At 39.5% G+C, this 21,085-nt stretch overlaps 1 protein-coding gene and 1 long non-coding RNA gene across 3 annotated transcripts in view; one reads left to right on the plus strand and one right to left on the minus strand.

Moving 5' to 3' along the window:
* Positions 1 to 9,385: 9,385 nt before the first annotated feature.
* LOC122428837 lies at positions 9,386 to 10,331 on the minus strand. Its single transcript, XR_006265828.1, has 2 exons — positions 10,221 to 10,331; positions 9,386 to 9,666 (listed from the first exon to the last, which is right to left on the minus strand). It is a non-coding gene; the product is annotated as an uncharacterized LOC122428837 (long non-coding RNA).
* A 174-nt stretch (positions 10,332 to 10,505) lies between these two features.
* CHMP2B (charged multivesicular body protein 2B) overlaps positions 10,506 to 21,085 on the plus strand; it is a 30,815-nt gene continuing 20,235 nt past the window's right edge. The window contains exon 1 of one of the 2 annotated variants that reach the window (XM_043448970.1): positions 10,506 to 10,638. In XM_043448970.1, coding sequence (XP_043304905.1) covers positions 10,605 to 10,638 — 34 coding nt within the window. In that variant the 5' untranslated portion in view covers positions 10,506 to 10,604. The remainder of the gene's footprint in view (positions 10,639 to 21,085) is intronic. The other variant, XM_043448971.1, reaches the window with a different exon arrangement.

The raw sequence follows: 21,085 nt of genomic DNA on the forward strand, positions 1-21,085 counted from the left end.
CAGATATTACTAAAATGATGGTTACCCATAATTTATACTTGTATTCATATGACTTATCTGACCAACATTTCTCACTCAATTTTGGAAAGTCTTCCTTGTCATTAAGCATTATTTTGACATAAAACTTTTTGTAATTTATTTTTAAATTTTTAAACCATCTTCTGGAAGATACTGCATCTTCATGATTTTAATTTAGGTAAAATGCTTGCCCTGTCTATTTTTGTGCCTTTTGCTTCTTAAATGCAGAATGTGTCCCAAAGGAATACTAGTATTTTCTGTCAGTCTCTATTTCACCATTCTAACCTGAATAACCTTACACAGAATTTGAGGGAACTGTGAGACTTAAGAACTGTTTCTAATGGTTTAGAAATTGAATGATGAGCTGAGTGCATGTGTATATTCTGACTTGTTCACGAGAACGGCCTTCATCACTTTCTAAATTCTTTAGCAGATTAAATGTGGATAAATGTTCATGTTCCCAATCCCACCCTCATGTTCCCAAACCCTTTTCTGGATCATTCCTTTCAGGGGCTGAGTTCAGCTTTGCCGTTTATGCTTCTGACCTAAAATAACTTTCTGTCTTCATTAAAATCAGAATATACTTATAAAAATATTAGTGTTCTGAATCTCCGTATTGATGGCAGAAATCACTTGTTGAAAAAAGAAAATTTCCTAGCTCAAATGTATCCTGAAACGTATCCAAGAGAATGGGGAGTTTACCCAAAGGGCTGACCTCTCATATTTACACAACTGACCTTAATGAGCTACATGAATTATATCCTGGGCACTGAAAGTGGGAGGAACATACCATCATTTCTTCATAAACCAAAATGTCTCAATGCCTGCACATTTCTCAGAGACTGCCTTCCAGATCCTTTCTTTATTCTTCTTTATTATCTGCTTCTTTATTAAGACAGATCTATAGGACAGTAGAAGCACTGACTTGAGACCTGAGTCACTGGAGTTCCTTATAGAACTCCCACTGACCGACAGTGAGCTTCGGCAATTCTTTTTTATGGGTCATGATAGCTATTTGTAAAATGAAGAACTTGTAATTAATAACTTTTAAGATCCCCTTCTCCTCTAAAATTCTAGCATAAGTGAATGAAAAAATGAAGAAATAAATGACTGAATAAATTATTGAGCATTCTGGTCTGTGCTCAGGATCTCAGTCATGTCCAACTCTAAGATCTCATGGACTGCAGCCCATCAGGTTCCTCTGTCCATGGCACTTTCTAAGCAGGAATACTGGAGTGGGTTGCCATTTCCTTCTCCAGGAAATGTATTTATTTCTTACAATAAAATTGAGTGGCATTAATCCAACATGCATTTTTGAAAAATATTTAAATTATACGCTAAATGATGGTTGAATATTGTTGACTTGATATAAAGTTTATTGAAACCTAAGTTGTCAAACACATGTGGAGAATAAAAGAAAAAGGCAGTCAGTCATCTAAACATTTAAATATGTTGATTGTCAACACTATGAATGCAGCTTGAGTTCAAAATTAAATATCAATTAAATAAAACTGTCATTAAATACAAATGTACTATATCCATTAGAAAGAATTTAGAACAAAGCATTAAGCCAAGTCTGTTTCAGTGAAAAATTCCATGTTGGGATGGAAAATTCCATCCTGATGGATCCTGATCTTTTGGACAAAAGGCCTTTGTCCAAAGATCTTTTACTCCCTTTCATAGAAATCTGCTAGAGCTGATGTGAGAAAGCATCAAGAATACTCCCACCAAAATGAAAATAGGATAGGTTAATATTTTGAACATACCTGACTATGGTGTATAGTAGTAGAAAAGAGCAGTCTATCCATGTCAGTGGGGTCAACAGTGCTCTTTAGAACCACATGGGTGGTGTTGCAAAGCACTGGGGAAACAATCTACAACTCAAATATCCCAAAGAATGCTATGCGGCCCAGTGATTCACACTTTTTATAAAAACATAGCCTCACTTCTGGCAGGCAGAATGTTATTTTTAAAGATGTTTACCTCCTAAAGCCTGAAACCTATGAATATGCTTTGTTACATGGCAGAAGGAAATCAGTGTCTAGATGGAATTCAAGTTGCTAATCAGCTAACTTTAAAACAAGGAAATTTTCCTTGAGTGTCCGACCACGTCCAGTGTAATCACAAGTTACCTTCCATGTAGAAGGTTAGAAGACAGCGTCAGAGACAGATTTGAATATGCTAACCTGCAAGACTTGAAGATGAAGGAAGAAGCAAGGGCCCAAAGAATTCAGGCAGCCTCTAGAAGGAATACATCCCTGATGAAACCTTCATTTCAGTCCATTAAGACCCATTTTAGACTCCCAGGCTCAATAACTAAAATATTACATTTGAGTTAAGTCACTAAGGTTGTGATAATTTGTTACAGCAGCAATAGGAAAATCATATAGCATCCTTCTGGTAATAAAGTCAAGGGTAGCCACTCAAGGGAAAAGTTGGCAGTAAACAACTTCTGAACAGCCTTCTTTATAAGTCAGTATCCTATTCCAGCTGATCGCAGACTTGTACTTAGAGTCTCCACATCTCCAAATGCAACGGCTGTTTTCATAAAAATGGTTTTAAACTATGAAGTCTGTTCTGATGTGTCAAATCAGCTTGCTATTCTTGACTACAAATTTAACCCTCCTAATACAATTGCTTTTCTTGTAGGGTAACTTGTCATCACTAAAATATGTTATTCTTAATTTGGCAACTAACTTATCAAATATTTCTTTATACTTCTTTATGCTGTACATGGAACAGATAATCACTAAATATGATTATTGTTTGTACTATTGTGAAGACTATGTAAAAAGTTAGCTGGAGAGAATTCCACAACTGAGTCTAAATACATATTAACAAGATTTCAACAAACTGAGTGCCCAGACTTCTTTTATGAGTGATTGTCTTAAATTTTTATAATATAGAAATATTAAATTTTTAATTACATGTTTTGAAAAGGCTAGTTTGTAGCCTAAACTGTCATTTTCACATATAAAGTAGAGAGAGAAGATATGAAATCCTCATATTAAACTGTGAAAATGTGATACAGCATTCCTCTAGCGTATGAACACTGCACATAGATATTACTGATCACTGCAATTGTGTCTATCAACAAGGTCCAGTTTATGAACTTTAGACATTCTTACTTTTTTTTGCATTAAAAATAACTAAAATTATTTTCAAAATTATTTTAACTTTTCATCTACTCTTAGGCATCTTTGAGCTTCTGAGCCAATTTTTTTGAGTATAACATGTTTAAGAAGAAATGAGGCTTAAAATGAGGTTTAAAAATGAGGTTATATCTCTAAATACAATACATTAATTATAGCCCAACTATCTGAAAGATCTCCAAACTTAAAATTCATATTCATACATTCAATTAAAGATGCAATTTTGTTAGTGGCCTCGAGAGACCGTATAGTGTGGCATTTAATTCTTGAGTGCATGCGTGAATGCTCATGTCATGTCCAATTGTTTTGTGACCCCATGGACTGTAAACCACCAGGCTCCTCTGTCTACGGGATTTCCCAGGCAAGAATACTGGAGTGGATTGCCATTTCCTTCTCCAGGGTATCTTCCTGACCCAGGGATCAAACCCACATCCCCTGCATTGACAGGTGGATTCTCTACCATTGAGCCACCAGGAAAGCCCCAGAGGAGTACATTTATCTTTTTAAATTGTTTAATTCTTGACATACCACTAGTAATTGTAATAGACTTTTAACTTCTTTAGAACAATCTTCATGTCTAACTCATTTTTAGATCCCTCAGAGTTACTTCCCTTGTGGCTCAGCTGGTGAAGAATCCACCTGCAGTGGGGGAGACTTGGGTTCAATCCCGGGGTTGGAAAGATCCCCTGGAGAAGGGAAAGGCTACCCAGTCCAGAATTCTGGCCTAGAGAATTCCACAGACTGTATAGTCCATGGGGTCACAAAGAGTCAGACATGACTGAGTGACTTTCACTTTCAGAGTTACTAACTAGCACTATATATTTCAGAGTACATGTGTTCTTTCACTATTTGTTACTGAATAAGCAATGACAAGAAAGCCACATAAATGTAGCTTGAAATGAGTGCTACTCTAAAAGGTCAACGTATTTGTATAGAAATTTCAATGCCATTGTTTTAGTAAATTATTCATACTTACTAATTTACCAAGATCTAATATCCAGAGCCTTTCTTAATTTCTACTCGTGTGAAATAGAAAGTGAGATAGCTATTAAGGTTTATTTTATTGAAGAAGCAAATCCATTACCCCTATGTTGAAGTTCATTTCTATTTTGTATGGTAGTAGCTCTGTACTCCAGAATTCTTATTGGATTGAAGAGCAAATATACACATATGCTGTGTTGTGCCAGGGGGCACAAATTCAGTCTTGATTTACTCATGTGCAACTCCTATTAACACTGAGAAATTCAGGGCAAAGTTTAGTTTATTTTTCAAAAAGGATAACACTGTTACATATTCCAAATAACACAAGAACACTTTGTGACTATAAAACCAATGATGTGCAGCCATACACATTTAGGCTACTCATTTAGCTTTTCATTGACTAAATGTCTGCCTTGTCCAACTCATTTTTTATAGCAGATATTTTATAAAGCAAGATTTGACAAAGAGAAAAATGAGGTGAATTTCTGAAACTATAAAAGCACGGAGGCAGAAATTATAGGGAATATTTGAAATTTTAACGCAAAAACATGGTGAACGTGTTAAAATATGGGAAAATGTTGCATTTGGCTTGCACACATTATTTGGTGCATAAATGTTGCATACATTATTTGGCTTGAAATGGATATATATGTGTTTGAGATAATCCCATTTGAGTGTTTGTCCTTTATTTAGTCAGATGGAATAAGTGACGCCTCTCTGCTTTGAATTTGGAGAAGCTGAGAGAGGGGGATCCATGGATAGATACTGAGCCCTGACAAGAGATGGAAGCCAGGAAGTGAAGGTATAACAGGAGGTCCTTCTCCAACGTACCTTTCCTTGAAATCAAACCTTGGGTTCCTCTGTCAGCAAATGTGGGAAGTAGCAACCTGAGACAGCCCACACTCTTTGCTGTCCCGTCGCCTGAGTACACACAGCCTACCCATTCACAGCTGCGTGGCAACCGACAAGCATAACTGACTCTGAAGCACAGACTCAGCAAAGGAGTCTGTCCCCACATATTCTGACTCAGCACCTTGCCAGCTGGACAGCTGTGAAAAGCCTTTTGATTTCTCTCTTAACTGTTATGTGTTTTAAGAAATAAGAGATTTTTGAATTTTGCCAACAACTCTTTCTGCCCTAAGTTTCTAAAGTACTTATAAGTGAATCAATACAAACATGAATGAATGTCTCCAGGGATGTGTGAAAACTTTTATATTTGGGCTATAATTATCCATAATCAAGAATAGGATGGGAAGACTGAATAGGAATGTATATTTTTTAAAAACACCAAAATTTTTACTTGACTAAAATCTTGATGTAATTCAAAAACTAATAAAACTAAAGGGAGTTCTATCAGAAATTCCATGTAGATAACAAATGGCATAATTCTTTTAGGATCGCATGTAAACAATTATGTTCCATGTGAGTGATGCACAATGAAGAGAAATGAATAGGAAAGCAACCTGGATGGTTGCTGAAGTTCAATCTGTGGGATAGGTGTGTGTGTGTGTGTGAGTGTGAGCACATTCACACTTATATGTGTAGTCCAGACATAAGTATTGAGATTATGTTGATCTCCTTCTGAGAAATAGAATACCATGCTCTGCTCTGATTCACATTTTGACAGGACCACTCTGTCTCTATACTGATACAAAAGAAGAGTGAGGTGAAGATGAAAGCAGGGAAATACCAATTACATAGATGGTTATGATCCGGAGGAAAATGACGGTTACCTGAATCAAGATGATCCAAAACCCCTAAAATATGTTGATCCTCTTGGCTTTACCATGTCTTTAAAGGTGAAGCCAATAAGATTTGATGGCATTACTTGTAGGGAATGGAACACCCTATCCCAAGATATTTGGGCTGAGCTATATTTTATTCATAAAAGAATTTCAAAATTTAAAAGAAACTTAGAAACCTTCCAATCAGGCCTTTGATTCTTCAAAAGAATTCTTCCTACTACAACTTGCTCCTGCTTGAACACTTCTGTGACAAAACGCTCACTATCTCATGCAGCACGCATCCTGTTTTCAAAGAGTTCTGCTTTTGAAAGCTCTTTTCTTTATACTGAGCCAAAGCTTGTTCTGTGATGGACACGTATGCTATCATCACATATAAAAAGAAATACATATTTGGTCTTCATCCTCATTTCTGACATAAAGCTCCTAAAACCCTTGAAAATTCATAAGTGATAAAAGCAATAAATATGTATTAACATTCATAATAAACCTCTTTCAAACACACTGAGTTTATGATAATAAAGCGACTTTTGTAAAGCTTCTAAGGATGGTGGCTGGTCATGAGAGGAATGAGCCATGTGTTAGAGGGTTAGAATTTTGAGTCTCCTTCCTCCAACCTCTGGAGAGGGGAGAGGGGCTGGAAATTGAGTTCAGTCATCACCGATCAATGATTTAATCAGTCCTGCCTTATAAGGTATTAAAAATCCAAAAGTTGAGGTTTAGGAAACTTCTAGGTTCCCTAAACTGGTTCCAGGAACTTCCAGCCAGAACACATCCACATGTCACCTTGTCTGGGCTCAAAACTCCATGGGGACAGAAGATCCTGGATTCAGAACTTGGCTCTAGCTATCCCTTCACCTGACTGTTGATTCATATCCTTTAATATCCTTTGTAATAAACTGGTAGTCTAATGCAGGTGTCCCCAATCTCTGGGGAGGTTGGCTGGGACCTCCTGTCAAATCAGCAGCAGTATTAGATTGGAAATAAAGTGCACAATAAATATAATATGCTTGAATCATCTCAAACCCCCTCCCTGCCTGCCAGGTTTGTGGAAAATCTGTCTTCCACGAAATTTGTCCTTGGTGCCAGAAGGTTGGCGACCACTGGTCTAGTGAGTAAACTGGTTTCCTGAGTTCTGTTGAGATAATATAACAAACTAACTAAACCCAAAGGGGGTGCTTCCCAGGTAGCCCTAGTGGCGAAGAACCTGCCTGCCAATATAGGAGATATAATAGATGTGGGTTCGATCCCTGGGGTGGGACGATCCCCTGGAGGAGGAGATGGCAACCTATTCCAGAATTCTTGCCTGGAGAATCCCATGGATAGAGGAGCCTGGTGGGCTACAGTCCATAGGGTTGCAGAGTCAGACACTACTGAAGTGGCTTAGCATGCATTCAAAGGTGGGGGTGGGTGGGTTATAGGAACATCTAGTTTATAGCTGGTTGGTTAGAGACACAGTTAACAATCTGGACTTGTAACTGGCACCTAAGGTGGGGGGGCTGTGGAATCTTTTGGGACCTGATGCTATCTCTGAGGAAATAGTGTTGGAATTGTTGGAACTGAGTTGAATTGTAGGACACCCAGATGGTATTGGAGAACTGCTTGGTGTGGAAAAAAAAATCCCACACATGAGAATTAGAGTTGGAATGTAATAAGTGAATGATAAGAGATGAAAACCTGGTAGAATGGTGGGTAAGAGAAAATGGTGGAGGAACGCAATTTGTTTCTTCATAGTATCCCCAACACATAACATGGTATGTGTCATTAGGAATACAACAAATATTTTCAATGAATAATTTGGAAGACTAGTATTGGGTCCTAATCACCATAAGATATTAAATCATTATTTCTTAAGATTTAAAAATAACATTAGAAAGTTTTCTCTGTCCACTATGCTTATACATATTTCTTGTTGATTCAGTGAGTTTGTATGTGATAATGTTAGTTTTAAAGAAATGAAAAATACCATAGTGTTCTACTTTATGACTCCCTGAAAGTGAAAGTCTGTCAGTCGTGTCCCACTCTTTGAGACCCCATGGACTATGCTGTCCGTGGAATTCTCCAGGCCAGAATACTGGGAGTGGGTAGCCTTTCCTTTCTCCAGGGGATCTTCCCAACCCAGGGATCAGACCCAGGTCTCCTGCATTGCAGGTGGTTCTTTACCAGCTGAGCCAAAGGGAAGCCCAAAAATACTGGATTGGGTAGCCTATCCCTTCTCCAGTGGATCTTCCCGACCTGGGAATCAAACTGGGGTCTCCTGCATTGCAAGAGGATTCTTTACCAACTGAGCTATCACAGAAGCCCCTATGACTCCTTGATGTCTTAAATCTAAGTTATATTTAAGTGTACAAACCCTCGACAAGGTGGTGGTGGTGGTTTAGTCGCTAAGTTGTGTCTGACTCTTATGACCCATGGACTGTAGCCCGCCAGGCTCCTCTGTCCGTGGAATTCTCCAGGCAAGAATACGGGAGTGGGTTGCCATTTCCTTCCCTGAGTGATCTATAAAAATAAACAGGTACAGTTTGGCCACCAACTAATCAGAATAGATTCCAGTTTGCTTATCCAGCTATCAGCCTGCTTCAAACTAGGGGAGAATGACGCTATTCCAGTGCTGGGTTTAAATACTACACATCTCTATTTTGTCTTTATTGTAATGAAGAAGCCCCATCTTGAGCTCCTGCTGTGCACTTTTGGAAGGTCTTCCATATGGTTGCTGCTAAGTATTTTGGCATTTTCCCAACTGTTACAATTGGGTCAGTGGGGGGGATTGTGTAGGAGTAATAAAACAAGGGTGACGGCAGCAGGGAAGAACAGGATCACTACACACTAACAGCTTATTGCCTCTCAGGCATTCAAGCACTACTCCATGCCATTCATTACAACAGGCAGCCAGGGTAAACTGCCTCTCTGCCACAGAGCTTACTCCAGGACAGGCCAGGCCTTGGGTGCACAGACTGCCCTGCTTACCTTTTTTCCCCATTTCTTCACTTTTTCAGCTTCCCACAGTATCTCAAATAACTGGAGAAGGAGTAAGATGATTATACTTTTCCTGAGAAAAGAAAGCTCTTCTGAGCAGATTCTTAGCTAAATTTTAGTAGAAACGGCAGGAAGAACAGTTAGCCCTAAGCGCTTTGAAGTCTCTACAGGGGGATAAATGAGGAGGGGAAATCTGACTACTTCAAATACTTAAAAATCCTTGAGACATAATTCATAAAACCAGAGGTGACTGATACTGTTATTGAGGTGTCTTCCTACCAGAAATCACATCTTTGGGAAAAAGTACTATTGTTTTCATCCTGTGGAAGGCAGTGTTGCTTAAAGCACTAATAGATTGGCAGAAAGAGTTCAATGCAAAATTAAAATTATAAATAGCAAAGTAATATATTAAACAGAGATGTGTACAAATACAAACACACAGAGAGTGAAAGCGGGGGAAGAAGGGAAAGAGGGAGAGAGAGGGACACATACACACACAAAAATGAACAATGAATTTAAGATCTTGATCCAAACATAATATTTCCCACATTTATGCTTATACACAGAAGGATTCTTTAAATAATTCATCATGCTTTTCCTTGTACATAATATAAAGCTTTTGTTCCACAGTGAACACCGATATACAGGTATGTAGCATTCTAATATCCCAGGGACGGCGGAGCCTGGTGGGCTGCCGTCCATGGGGTCGCACAGAGTCGGACAGGACTGAAGCGACTTAGCAGCAGCAGCAGCATTCTAATAGGTTCACAGCGTAGCCAGCAATTTTTCTTGAGCAACTGCAAGAAACAGATATTAAAAAACAGTTGGAGACATTGAAACCGGTGTACACCAAATGTGTGTGGATTTCTTTTTTGTTTCCAGTCAAGAGCACTAAATAAAACACGTTGCATTAAGAAAGTTGCTCCCCACCCTTCTCCCGGCCACTTTCAAGCCTAGAAACCGGATCCCAGGAGACCCACACCGGTGATAGGAGCCCCGGGCCCAGGGCCGCAGTGAGTGCCTTGGGTCCCGCAGGGGGCTGCACGGGTGGGCGTCGGGGAGACTGCTGAGCCAGTCACCGCGGAAAACTCCCAAGACAAACACCACCAGGGCACGGACCTTAGCATTATCATCAGCCCCTGCACTTATGAAAGGCTTGATACATTCAGCAAGGGGCTGGTCATAAATCAACTGGTTCCGGGACGACCCAGGCTTGTCCTAAGGGATTCTGAGGACCCCCCTACTTCCAGTTTCTTGTGGGCACGGAGAGCACTAAGGGTCATCTCTGTCCCTAGGTCCGCGGAACCCGGACCTAGAAGCCACCTGACCCCGCCCGCGATCCCCCAAGTACCGCTAGCACCGCAAACGTGCATCCCTCGCGGCGCCAGGACCCCGGCAAGCTGGAGAGCGGGCAGCCGCCGAAGTGAGGGCAGCGGCCGCGGCTTCAGGCGCCGCAGTGCGCAGGCGCGCGCGCAGACCGCGCAGGCGCCGCCTAGAAGTGACTTCTCCAAAAAGTGTCTTAGTTCGCGGTCACCTGAGCTCCGGGCAACTCGGCTGCGGCAGGCTTCGTGGATACCCGCTCTCCGCGGGTCCTGACTGCAGACCCCGCCCTCTTCAAGTGTCCATCCGCTCTGCCATCCCGAACCCTTCGAGGGGCTGTCATATCCCTCCTTGTTCTTTCTCACTCGCGGGCTGGATCGGGCCGAGCCGGGCTGCCCGGGTGCGGTCCCTGACCATGGCGTCCCTCTTCAAGAAGAAAACCGTGGATGGTGAGTTCCGTGCCTGGCCGAAAAGGCCTAGCTCTGCGTTTCCCAGGCTTATTTGGGGGACTTCCGGCCTTGACTCTTGTTGCTGTCCCTGGGGGCGGGGCTGGATCAAGTGGCCCCACAGGTGACCGCCTTCGTGCGTCACTTTTCCGCTTCCCTGTCTCTTCGGACTCGCCCTGCCTCAGTCTCACCTGGGCAGTCTGGCTTCCTCTCTCTGATAACGCGGTCCTTAACAGCCCCGCCCCATCCCCAGGTTTCTCCTTCAGCTGTATCCTGAGCATTTCCAGGAGGCAGGATGCGGTTGACCCTTGAGTGCCATTAGACTTGGTGATTTGATGAATTTCTTGTTGGTTTCCTCTGAGTGGTTTACTGCTCCTTCAGTTTGGAGCTGTACTACTTGGGGGCATCCAAACCGGAAACCTGTGTTGACGTGGGGGTAGAGTTGTAATAGGCTCCAGTTACCGAATGAACTTGGTCTGGACCAGTCTTGCCCTGGGAACACCCCATCAACAGAGATGTGAAATAAATGCTTCTTGACTGACACCAGTAGAAAAATAAAAGAAATACAAGGGAGGTACCTGGATTTCGTTTTCATAGTTGACTTCTGTCCCATATAAATATCTTGCTGTCTAAAGTAAGAAATGTGGTTTGCATTATCTGCATAGACGCTCACGTTTTAATATGCTTGCATTGCTTCAGACATTTAACTCAATGTCATTTTAAGGGGAAAAAGTGAATACAGGAATATACAAATTGGTGTTGATAAGCAATGCTTGTCATATATGCTTATATAGCTGTTTAATTAGCCTTGATATTTTTCATTGACTTTACCAGGAATCAAATTCATTCAAGTTATTTAGAAATCGTGTTTCTCATTACATGTTGAGTCTAGGTTGTTGCTGGTTCAATCAAAGAATCACTTCTTTGTAAGGGTCTAACTGCCACAAAAGGAGCAGTGGTAGCTAGACAGTGATTGGTACAAACAGGGTGCTCAGTCCAGACGTGGGGTAACTCCTTCATTCCTTTGTATTGACTGTTCCAGTGCCTCCACAATTATTTTGTGGAGGATGACAGAGATAGCATCTTTACCCTCCGAACTACCTTTTACTTCAGCACATGTCTTTTTACCCCTAATTTGTCACACAACATAACACTGTGTGACACATAATAATAATTTTTGGTTATTCTGAGTGGGTGAAATTGACTTTCTATTAACTGAGAAATACCACTTACAATATTTGAAATAACTATCAAGTTTGGGTAGGAAGTAATACAATTATGTGAAATGAGTTTTATGTGTATTTTACCTGAGAATGTTAATCTTTAACATGACACTATTTTTTCAGTGTTCAGTACCAACAGTATGGTTTTCAGTTATTGTATAGTACTCCAGGGGAAAAAAAAAAAGGTTTTTTTTTTGGTTGTTTAAGTCTCATAGGATGAGAAGTTACTAAACAGAGGGAAAGGGTTGCATCTTCTTACTATGATATTACAAATTAAATTTTTAAAATTGACATTAAAAGCCAAACGTCCTAGCTCTAATTGCTTGATGTCTGTCAAATTACAAAGACATAAAAATCAGTTCTATATTCTCACTGCTGTGCTTCCTGGTGCTTTTGGCAGTCCAGTGACTATTGTACTTGAAGTATAGAGCAGAAAAAAAGACAATGAGGGTGTGCAGTGAGGATGTTTAACTGTATACTTATTTGCAGCTGGGTTAATTCATCCAAGAAATGATGTTTTTGCTAAAAGATCTTAAGGACTTTTGGAAGGAACTATATTACTGACTTAAAGATCTGAGTGTGAAATTTTTGAATATAAATTTGGCCACTATGTACATTTTACTATAACCACCAAACTGCATACTTGATGTTTTCTTAAATTATCATGTCAATTCAGATCCCTTAATGACATCTTAATTGTAGATCTGTACTTTTATTATTTTGATCTGGAGATTTGCCAATGCTTTTATTCTTTATTTTGTCAGGAAAAAAAGATGTTTTGTTTAAAAGGTGACAGCATTCATCTTAGCAATAATGAGGCTATATATTTTGAAAGTGAACGTATTCTTAGGCATTTCTGCCAGATCCTCAGGCTCGTTGATTATTGATCATAAGATCTTTTACTATATGCTATCTTTTTACCTGTTTCAGCAGTAATGAAATTCTGATATATAAGAAAAATATGTAACTGCTTATAGAGCTGGAGAATAATTGAATCTGTCTTGTCTCTTTGGATTGGCTAGAGGAGTTGCATACTATATCATTAAAGAATACTGCATATGTAAATTAAAAGGGGAGAAAACATTACAGCACTTATTACTATTCAGAGTTATGTTTAATTCATTTTTGACACAAAGATGAACAAGTCTCTGCAGTGTATACTTTGTTACAGAAATTAATGAGAATTGTAGCTCAGTGCTAAGGAAGGGAAAGATTCTTTTGAATTTGAAATTACAATTGACTACTTGGTTTTCCTTTTACTGATTTATAAGAGATACATATATACACACACACACACACACATATTATATAGGACTTCCCCAGTAGCTCAGCAGTAAAGAATCTGCCTGCAATGCAGAAGACGTAAGAGATGTGGGTTCCATCTCCTGGGTCGGGAAGCTCCTCTGGAAGAGGTCATGGCAACCCACTCCGGTATTCTTGCCTGGAGAGACTCCATCAACAGAGGAGCCTGGCGGACTATGGCCCATAGGGTCATGAAGAGTCGGACACAACTGAAACGACTTGTGTATATATATGTGTGTATATATATATACACACGCATATATGTTTTTGTTTTGTTTTCCTTTTGTATTTTTTTCCCTAAGTGGACTAATGGTGACCTATTTTTTTAATTTAATTATGAACCTGTAAATTAAGATGCCGCGAGGACTTGTGAATGCACAGCTAAATATGCCTGTTAAAAAGTGAAGCTCTTTAAGCACTATATACTTTTTGTCTGTTATCCTCAACAAAGACAAATTGGAGGTGCTAGTCGAAGCCAGTGCACTGTGTTAGCATATTGTATCTGTATCTTATGTAATTCTTACAAAACCTATAAGTGCTGTTGTCATCTCCATTTTATAGATGAGGAAACTGGGAAGCAAAGGACTGAACAACTTGCCCAGGATCATTCAGCTACTAAGTGAGAGAGGCATGATCTCCTCTCTTTGGGCATTATCATCATTATTTGTTTCTTATTGAAAAGCCTGTAGCACAATTTAATTTTGCTGTTCTTGCTAAGTACATGGAATTCTCAGCATTTGGTAGATATCATGGGGTCGCAAAGAGTCAGAGACGACTGAGTGACTGAACTGAACTGAACTGGTGTAAGGCATACGTTTTGTCTATAAGCCAAAATTTTCTTAGAAGTATTTTCCCTTAACTCAACATTTTCTTAGGAAGTATTTTCCAATTTCATTTTACTCTTCATCTAAATCTCTCAAAGGAGTGATGATGTCTCCTATCTCCACTTCTTTACTTCTCTAACATCCCCCCCCACCATTGTACAGCAGTTTGATTTACATCTCAGGTAATAAATGAGATCTTGCTAAGATCATCAGTGACTTCTAGATCACTGAATCCCATCTTTAGTGATCATCTCTTGGGCTGTGTTTTGCATTTGATTTTGATAATAATTTCTTCCTTGAAATTCTCCTTTGGTTTGCATGACATAACACTGTCTTCATTTTCCACAAATTCCTCTGACTACTCTTTTTCCTTTTATGTTTTTCTTTTCTTTCTTCCTTCCTTTCTTATTGTAACCTTCCCTTTAAATGTTAATGTTTTTCTTGGTTCCATCCTGGATTACCATTATTATAACCGTACATTTTCTCCCTACATGATCTTATCTAAACTGTTATTTTAGTTATAACCTAAGTTCTGACGGATCCCAATTGTGTATCTTTAGATATATTTTCCTGAGTTTCAGACCAGTATATCTAATAGTTTGCTAAGTATCTCCACTTTGATGTCCCAGAGTACCCCAAAGTAAAAGAGGTCCCAAAAAGAATTCATCACCATCTCCTTCAAGTCAGTTCTTTTCCTGGATTTTCCTCTTCCAATGTGTAGGAGTCCTTGATCTTGCCCTCTACCTTTAATTAATTACCCAAGTCCTCCTTTTGTCTCTTAAATGTTTGTCACATATGGTCTTTCTTTTTCTCATTCAGGTCCCATTTATCTTAAACTTTTTTACATCACTTTTCGCGTTTCCTTCTTGTAGCTTCATAGCCTTTAAATCATTCATCTGTAAAGTTGCCTGTGTGATTGATATATATGAAATCCCAATCTTACTATGCTCCTCCTCACTATAAATCCATTTATTGAGTCTCTAGCACGAAAGGATCAAGTGAGTGCCATGCTTCATCTGTTCCTTGTCTTCCTTACTAGCCATGTCATTTTACTGTCTGAGAACCCTTCTCAGATTCATCTGTATATACCGTACTCTTTCTCACTCTGACGTATTTTTAGTTATGATACCTTTATGTGTAGAGTTCTCTTTTTTTCTTCCTGCAGCTAATTTGAACTGTCTCAGGTTTTTTTCTTTCTCTCGAAATTCTTCTTCAGTGCCACCTCAGTTCAGTCGCTCAGTCGTGTCTGACTCGTTGCGACCCCATGAGCCACAGCACACCAGGCCTCCCTGTCCATCACCAACTCCCGGAGTCCACCCATACCCACGTCCATCGAGTCATGATGCCATCCAACCATCTCATCCTCTGTCGTCCCCTTCTCCTGCCCTCAATCTTTCCCAGCATCAGGGTCTTTTCAAATGAGTCAGCTCTTCACATCAGGTGGCCAAAGTATTGGAGTTTCAGCTTCAACATCAGTCCTTCCAATGAACACCCAGGACTGATCTCCTTTAGGATGGACTGGTTGGATCTCCTTGCAGTCCAAGGGACTCTCAAGAGTCTTCTCCAACACCACAGTTCAAAAGCATCAATTCTTCGGTGCTCAGCTTTCTTTATAGCCCAACTCTCACATCCATACATGAGCCCTGGAAAAACCATAGCCTTGACTAGATGGACCTTTGTTGACAAAATGATGTCTCTGCTTATTTAATATGCTATCTAGTTTGGTCATAACTTGCCTTCCAAGGAGTAAGCATCTTTTAATTTCATGGCTGCAGTCACCATCTGCAGTGATTTTGGAGCCCAAAAAATAAAGTCAGCCACTGTTTCCCCATCTATTTACCATGAAGTGATGGGACCAGATGCCATGATCTGTTTTCTGAATGTTGAGCTTTAAGCCAATGTTTTCACTCTCCTCTTTCACTTTCATCAAGAGGCTCTTTAGTTCTTCTTCAATTTCTACCATAAGGGTGGTGTCATCTGCATATCTGAGGTTATTGATATTTCTCCTGGCAGTCTTGATTCCAGCCTGTGCTTCCTCCAGCTCAGCGTTTCTCATGATTTACTCTGCATATAAGTTAAATAAGCGGGGTGAAAATATACAGCCTTGATGTACTCCTTTCCTGATCTGGAAGCAGTCTGTTCTTCCATGTCCAGTTCTAACTTGCTTCCTGACCTGCATACAGGTTTCTCAAGAGGCAGGTCAGGTGGTCTGGTATTTCCATCTCTTTCAGAATTTTCCACAGTTTATTGTGATCCACACAGTCAAAGGTTTTGGCATAGTCAATAAAGCAGAAATATATGTTTTTCTGGAACTCTCTTGCAAACTGTGTTAAATACCTCACTCCTTGTGCCCCGTCCCACTTTTTTTTTTTAACATCTTCTTGATTTGTATTTTCCTGAATGAAAGTAGATCTTCATGCACTTCCAAAGTTGGATTATGCTTTTCTTAAGTTTTTCCACATTCCACGTTTGGTTGGTTGCATAGAGTCTTCAGCATAAATGAGAATGACTCTATAGCAGTTTAGAATTTAGAGACTAAATGCCAAAATAGTGGCATTTACTAACCAAGAGTGGTGTTCCCAGTATCCAGAGCATCCTATAGTCTACAGCCATCTTATCACCACCCACCTTGAACCTTTAGAGATAATTTGAGGAATGTTATTGACAGTAGAGGAACAAAGTTTCTTGGGTTTTAACTTACTGGGTGCTATTTACGTATGCTGGTTTTCCAGAGTTCAGAGCTTGTGAAGTTTTGACTAAGTTGGATAAATCTGTCAAGAGTGAGTTGTGATGCCACATTTTTGATAGCACAAGAGGGGATAAAATTTATCATCTACGTAAATTAGATCCCCTTCAGAAATATCCCTGCCTTCTTCCAGATAAACTACAACATTCTCATGGTGCTACCTACAGTACCCAGACCTTTCTTTGCATGGTATGTGTTCCCAGAATGATTATTATCCTGAATATTTTAAAACTCAAATTTTGCTTTCTGGTTGGTTCCTAAATTCTTGGCACACCAAAGAAAAATAATTGAATCACGAACACAGTCCTTTTCTGAGCAAAAATATTGCAACATTTTATTTATAGGAATGGAGACTGTTTATTTTTTTTTGAACAATTTCAGATCTAAAGAAAAGCTGAAATGACAGTATTCAGTGACTATCCATTTTCTCATTGCCTCAGTGTACCAATTATTAACATTATGCCACGTTTGTTTTCTCTCCCTCCTCTATGTATGTATGTCTTTTTAAGTGTATATGTACACGTATCTGGGTTTTTGATGAATTATTTAGGATAAGTTATAGACATCATGAAACTGTACAATCCAGCAAATATTTCCCAGAATAGGATATTCACCTGTATAACCACAATGGCATTATGGCTCTCAAAAAATTTAATAGTGTACAGAAGTGAAAGTGTAAGTCTCTCAGTCGTGTCTGACTCTTTGCGACCCCATGGACTGTAGCCCACCTGTCTCCTCTGTCCATGGGATCCTTCAGGCAAGAATACTGGAGTGGGTTGCCATGTCCTCCTCCAGGGGTCTTCCCGACCCAGGGATTGAAACTGTCTCTTACATCTCCTGCATTGGCAGGCATGTTCTTTACCACTAGCGCCACCTGGGAACTCCCAATAGCATTATTTAATATGGAGTGAAATTCCAAATTTCCTTAGTTGTCCACCCAACTCCCCCCAGTTCATTACTGCTGTTTTCGTTGCTGCTGTTTGTGGGGGAAGTGATTACCTGGGTGATGAAAAGACTTCCCTACTTACGTGGCATTTGAGAGAAAAACACAGTGTTGAGAAAGAAATAGTTATGTGATGATCGGGTACTTGAGCCTTCTAGGCATAGGGAACAGTAAAGTAGGAGGCCCTTTCAGAAGCCCAGGAGCAGTTATTTCTGTATGAAATGTCTTTCCTTTATATTTCTCCATTCCAAACGTGATTCCAAAGGCTGGTATTTCTTTTCATGCTACCGTCTTCTACCTTCAAGTCCATCCATCTATCTGTGAGACTGTTCTTTCAAAGGATCTTTCACGCATTCCTTTACTTATCTAAGCTGGAAAATGCCCGTGGCAGTTTTCTGAAGTTGTTATTGATGAGGATACTAAAGGCTGTGTCTTCGAGACCCACATGAGACCCAAAGATCTGTTGACAGGTAACATCTTAAAACCTTCCTTAAATTCCTGAAAACACTGATATTTTAATAATCATGAACAAATTCATTTTAATGAGTTCCTCAGGGCTTGAGTTACTTTTGAGACTTTCCTGGTCGGGGAAAAGCATTCCTTGTTGCTTCCTTTTATGCTACCATAGGGCTAGACTCCTACTCTCTTCTTAGTGTTCCCCCTTGTCCTTTCAGGTGAGTCCTGCTGAGTTTTTCAACTTCATCCTGGTTTTTAAGCAAATCCCTGGCTGTCTGGACCACGTACAGAGTAAAGCTGTTGGCATGATTCTCTACTATCCTTTCTGTCTCCCATAGTTGTTTATTTATTTTTTGTTTTTATTTTTTCTTTATCATGTATTAAAACTGGATACATTTTCTCTCAGATTTCTGATATACCATGTCCAAAGCCTGAGAAACAGGTTTGCTTTGCATATCAAATTCTGACTTCTTCTCACCCACTCTCTCACTATCATTGTCCTTCTGTCTCTGTAAATTTGATTTTCAAAGCCAGTATTATCTAGTTACTGACCTCTAATATTAATATTTACTTCTTACCCCTTAACCTTTGAGTTTGTAGTGTTTTTGCAGTTTTGTTTTTTTTTTTTCTTCTTTTTTCTCATCAACCTAAGGAGATGGTATATCCCCACATGGCCAGTACCCCATCCCCTCTATTGTTCACTGTGGAGCTCCACGTGACGGCTTCAGCGGAACTCAACACTCGCAGCTCTTGTGTTCATAGCCATGATCAGAGTTTATCTGATACTCCTTCACCCACGCTACCAGTGCCACAGTGGCCACTGTTTCCTCTGATACTACCTTGCAGAGCTTGCACATAAAATACAAAGAGGACGCTCGCTCTCCTCTTGGATCTCAATCCCCAAAGGCCAGTTCATGGAGACGGTAGAGCAGGATGTGGGACCACTTTGTGCTCTTTTTTCAATCCATGTGATCGTTAGATTCAGGATAGGCAATACAGTTGCATAAATCAAAATGATTTTTCTCTGAAGAAATACATTTAAAAGCAGAGAATATGGTATATATTAAATTAAAAAGTCCGTCATGACCTTAGAGTCAAGTGGCAAACCCAGTTCATGGTAGAGCCAGTGCAGTCTAGGAGGCCAGCTAAACACAGCTGAGTGGTGTAGTCTGTGAGTTGTGCCTTAGTGCTCCTGAGGAACAGTAAGCTTGATCTCCCTCCCTTCTCTCAAAAGATAGGTACTTGAAAGGATGAAAGAAAAGAAAAAAGTGGGCTTCCCTGATACTTCAATTGGTAAAAAAAAAATCCACCTGCAATGCAGGAGACCCTGGCTCAATTCCTGGATGGGGAAGATCCCCTGGAGAAGGGATAGGCTACCCCCTCTAGTATTCTTGGGCGTCCCTTGTGGGTCAGCAAGTAAAGAATCCGCCTGCAATGCGGGAGACCTGGGTTCCATCCCTAGGTTGGAAAGATCCCCTGGAGAAGGGGAAGACAGCCCACTCCAGTATTCTGGCCTGGAGAATTCCATGGACTGTATAGTCCATGGGGTCACAGAGTGGGACACGACTGAGCAACTTTCACTTTTCATATCTGCAGCTTGTAATTACTTTTTGCTTTAATCCTCAGATGTGCAAACAGTATGGACATGAACAGAGTATAGAAATAACAGTAATGATTCAAGCTGGGGCTTGGCCTCAAACCCAGTAGAAAATTCTAGTGAGCTAGATCACATGGGAGACCCTTTTATATTTCACTTTTTATTTTTGGGCTCTCTGTTTTTCTTTTCTTTGGTAAGCAGATAGACCTTATTGACTAGGAACCAAAGAATGACCTTAGGTCTGTTTATATCTTTTGAAGTCCAAAATTTAAGTCCGTGATCTTATCACTCTTATACATATGTGTTACTTTGTTCAATAAGAAGAGCTTGAAAGGCTTTCATGCCCAGGGTGGAGCTGGCTGAGTGGCCTTTTCTATGTTGTGCTGGATGTGGGTGAGGAGAAGATGGGGCAGCCCCGGGATCCTTCTGACATGGCCAAGAGGTAACAGAGAGCACACCACAGGCACATCCCTATATTTTCACAGTTTGGAAGTTCAGTACTTCATTTTTCCTTTGTAGAAAATGTCATAAAATCTGTCATAGCTCAGATTTTGCCATTGTTAAATTATCAACCATCTTTCTTGATAACTAGATTTTATTGGTAAATTATTAGCCATCTTTCTTCATAACCAATACATTTTTTTACATATCTTTAAAGAACCTGTTAAATTATGTCTATAAGATAAATCCTTTCACATTTTGGTATATATATATATGTTTCTACTCCCTTAGATTACAGTTAACTAATATATTGGTAGAGTTGTTGACATGAAGTAAAATGGGAATACAAATAGGTAAATAAATAAAATACACTTCTTGCTCTTATCTTGTAATCTTAAGAAGAAATCAGACCTACTAAGACATAAATTTAATGGGAAATAAACTTTGACTTCAGAACATTAAGAGTGTCTCAGAACCTTTCTCATGTTATTCCTTCTGAATTATTTGAAGACCAAATTACTAACTAGGAGTTTAGTACAGGAATTGTTTTTAAAGAAAATTTGTTTTATAGGATACACCCATTATCTCATATGAAAAAAAATATTTTACTGTCCTTTCCCTCTTACCTTAATATATTTTAAAGTGTTACAGTTTTGTTTTATATAATCTAGTGTATAACATTAGATGCTCTGGGATTATAGCTTAGAACTCTTTAAATATTAATAGGTCATTAACAATAGGCTGTGAAATATGCGGTAGTTAATTTTCTTTATTTTTCCTTCTCTAATATACAGTGACAGTTATGGTACACATAGTTACATAAAATTAAGAAAAGTGAAGTCAAACAATTTCGATTACATTATGTTTTATTAATGTATCATGTCATTAAAGTACATATCATAATACTTGTATTTCAAC

Source organism: Cervus canadensis, chromosome 27 (assembly GCF_019320065.1).
Source record: "Cervus canadensis isolate Bull #8, Minnesota chromosome 27, ASM1932006v1, whole genome shotgun sequence".
Taxonomy (NCBI): Eukaryota; Metazoa; Chordata; class Mammalia; order Artiodactyla; family Cervidae; genus Cervus; species Cervus canadensis.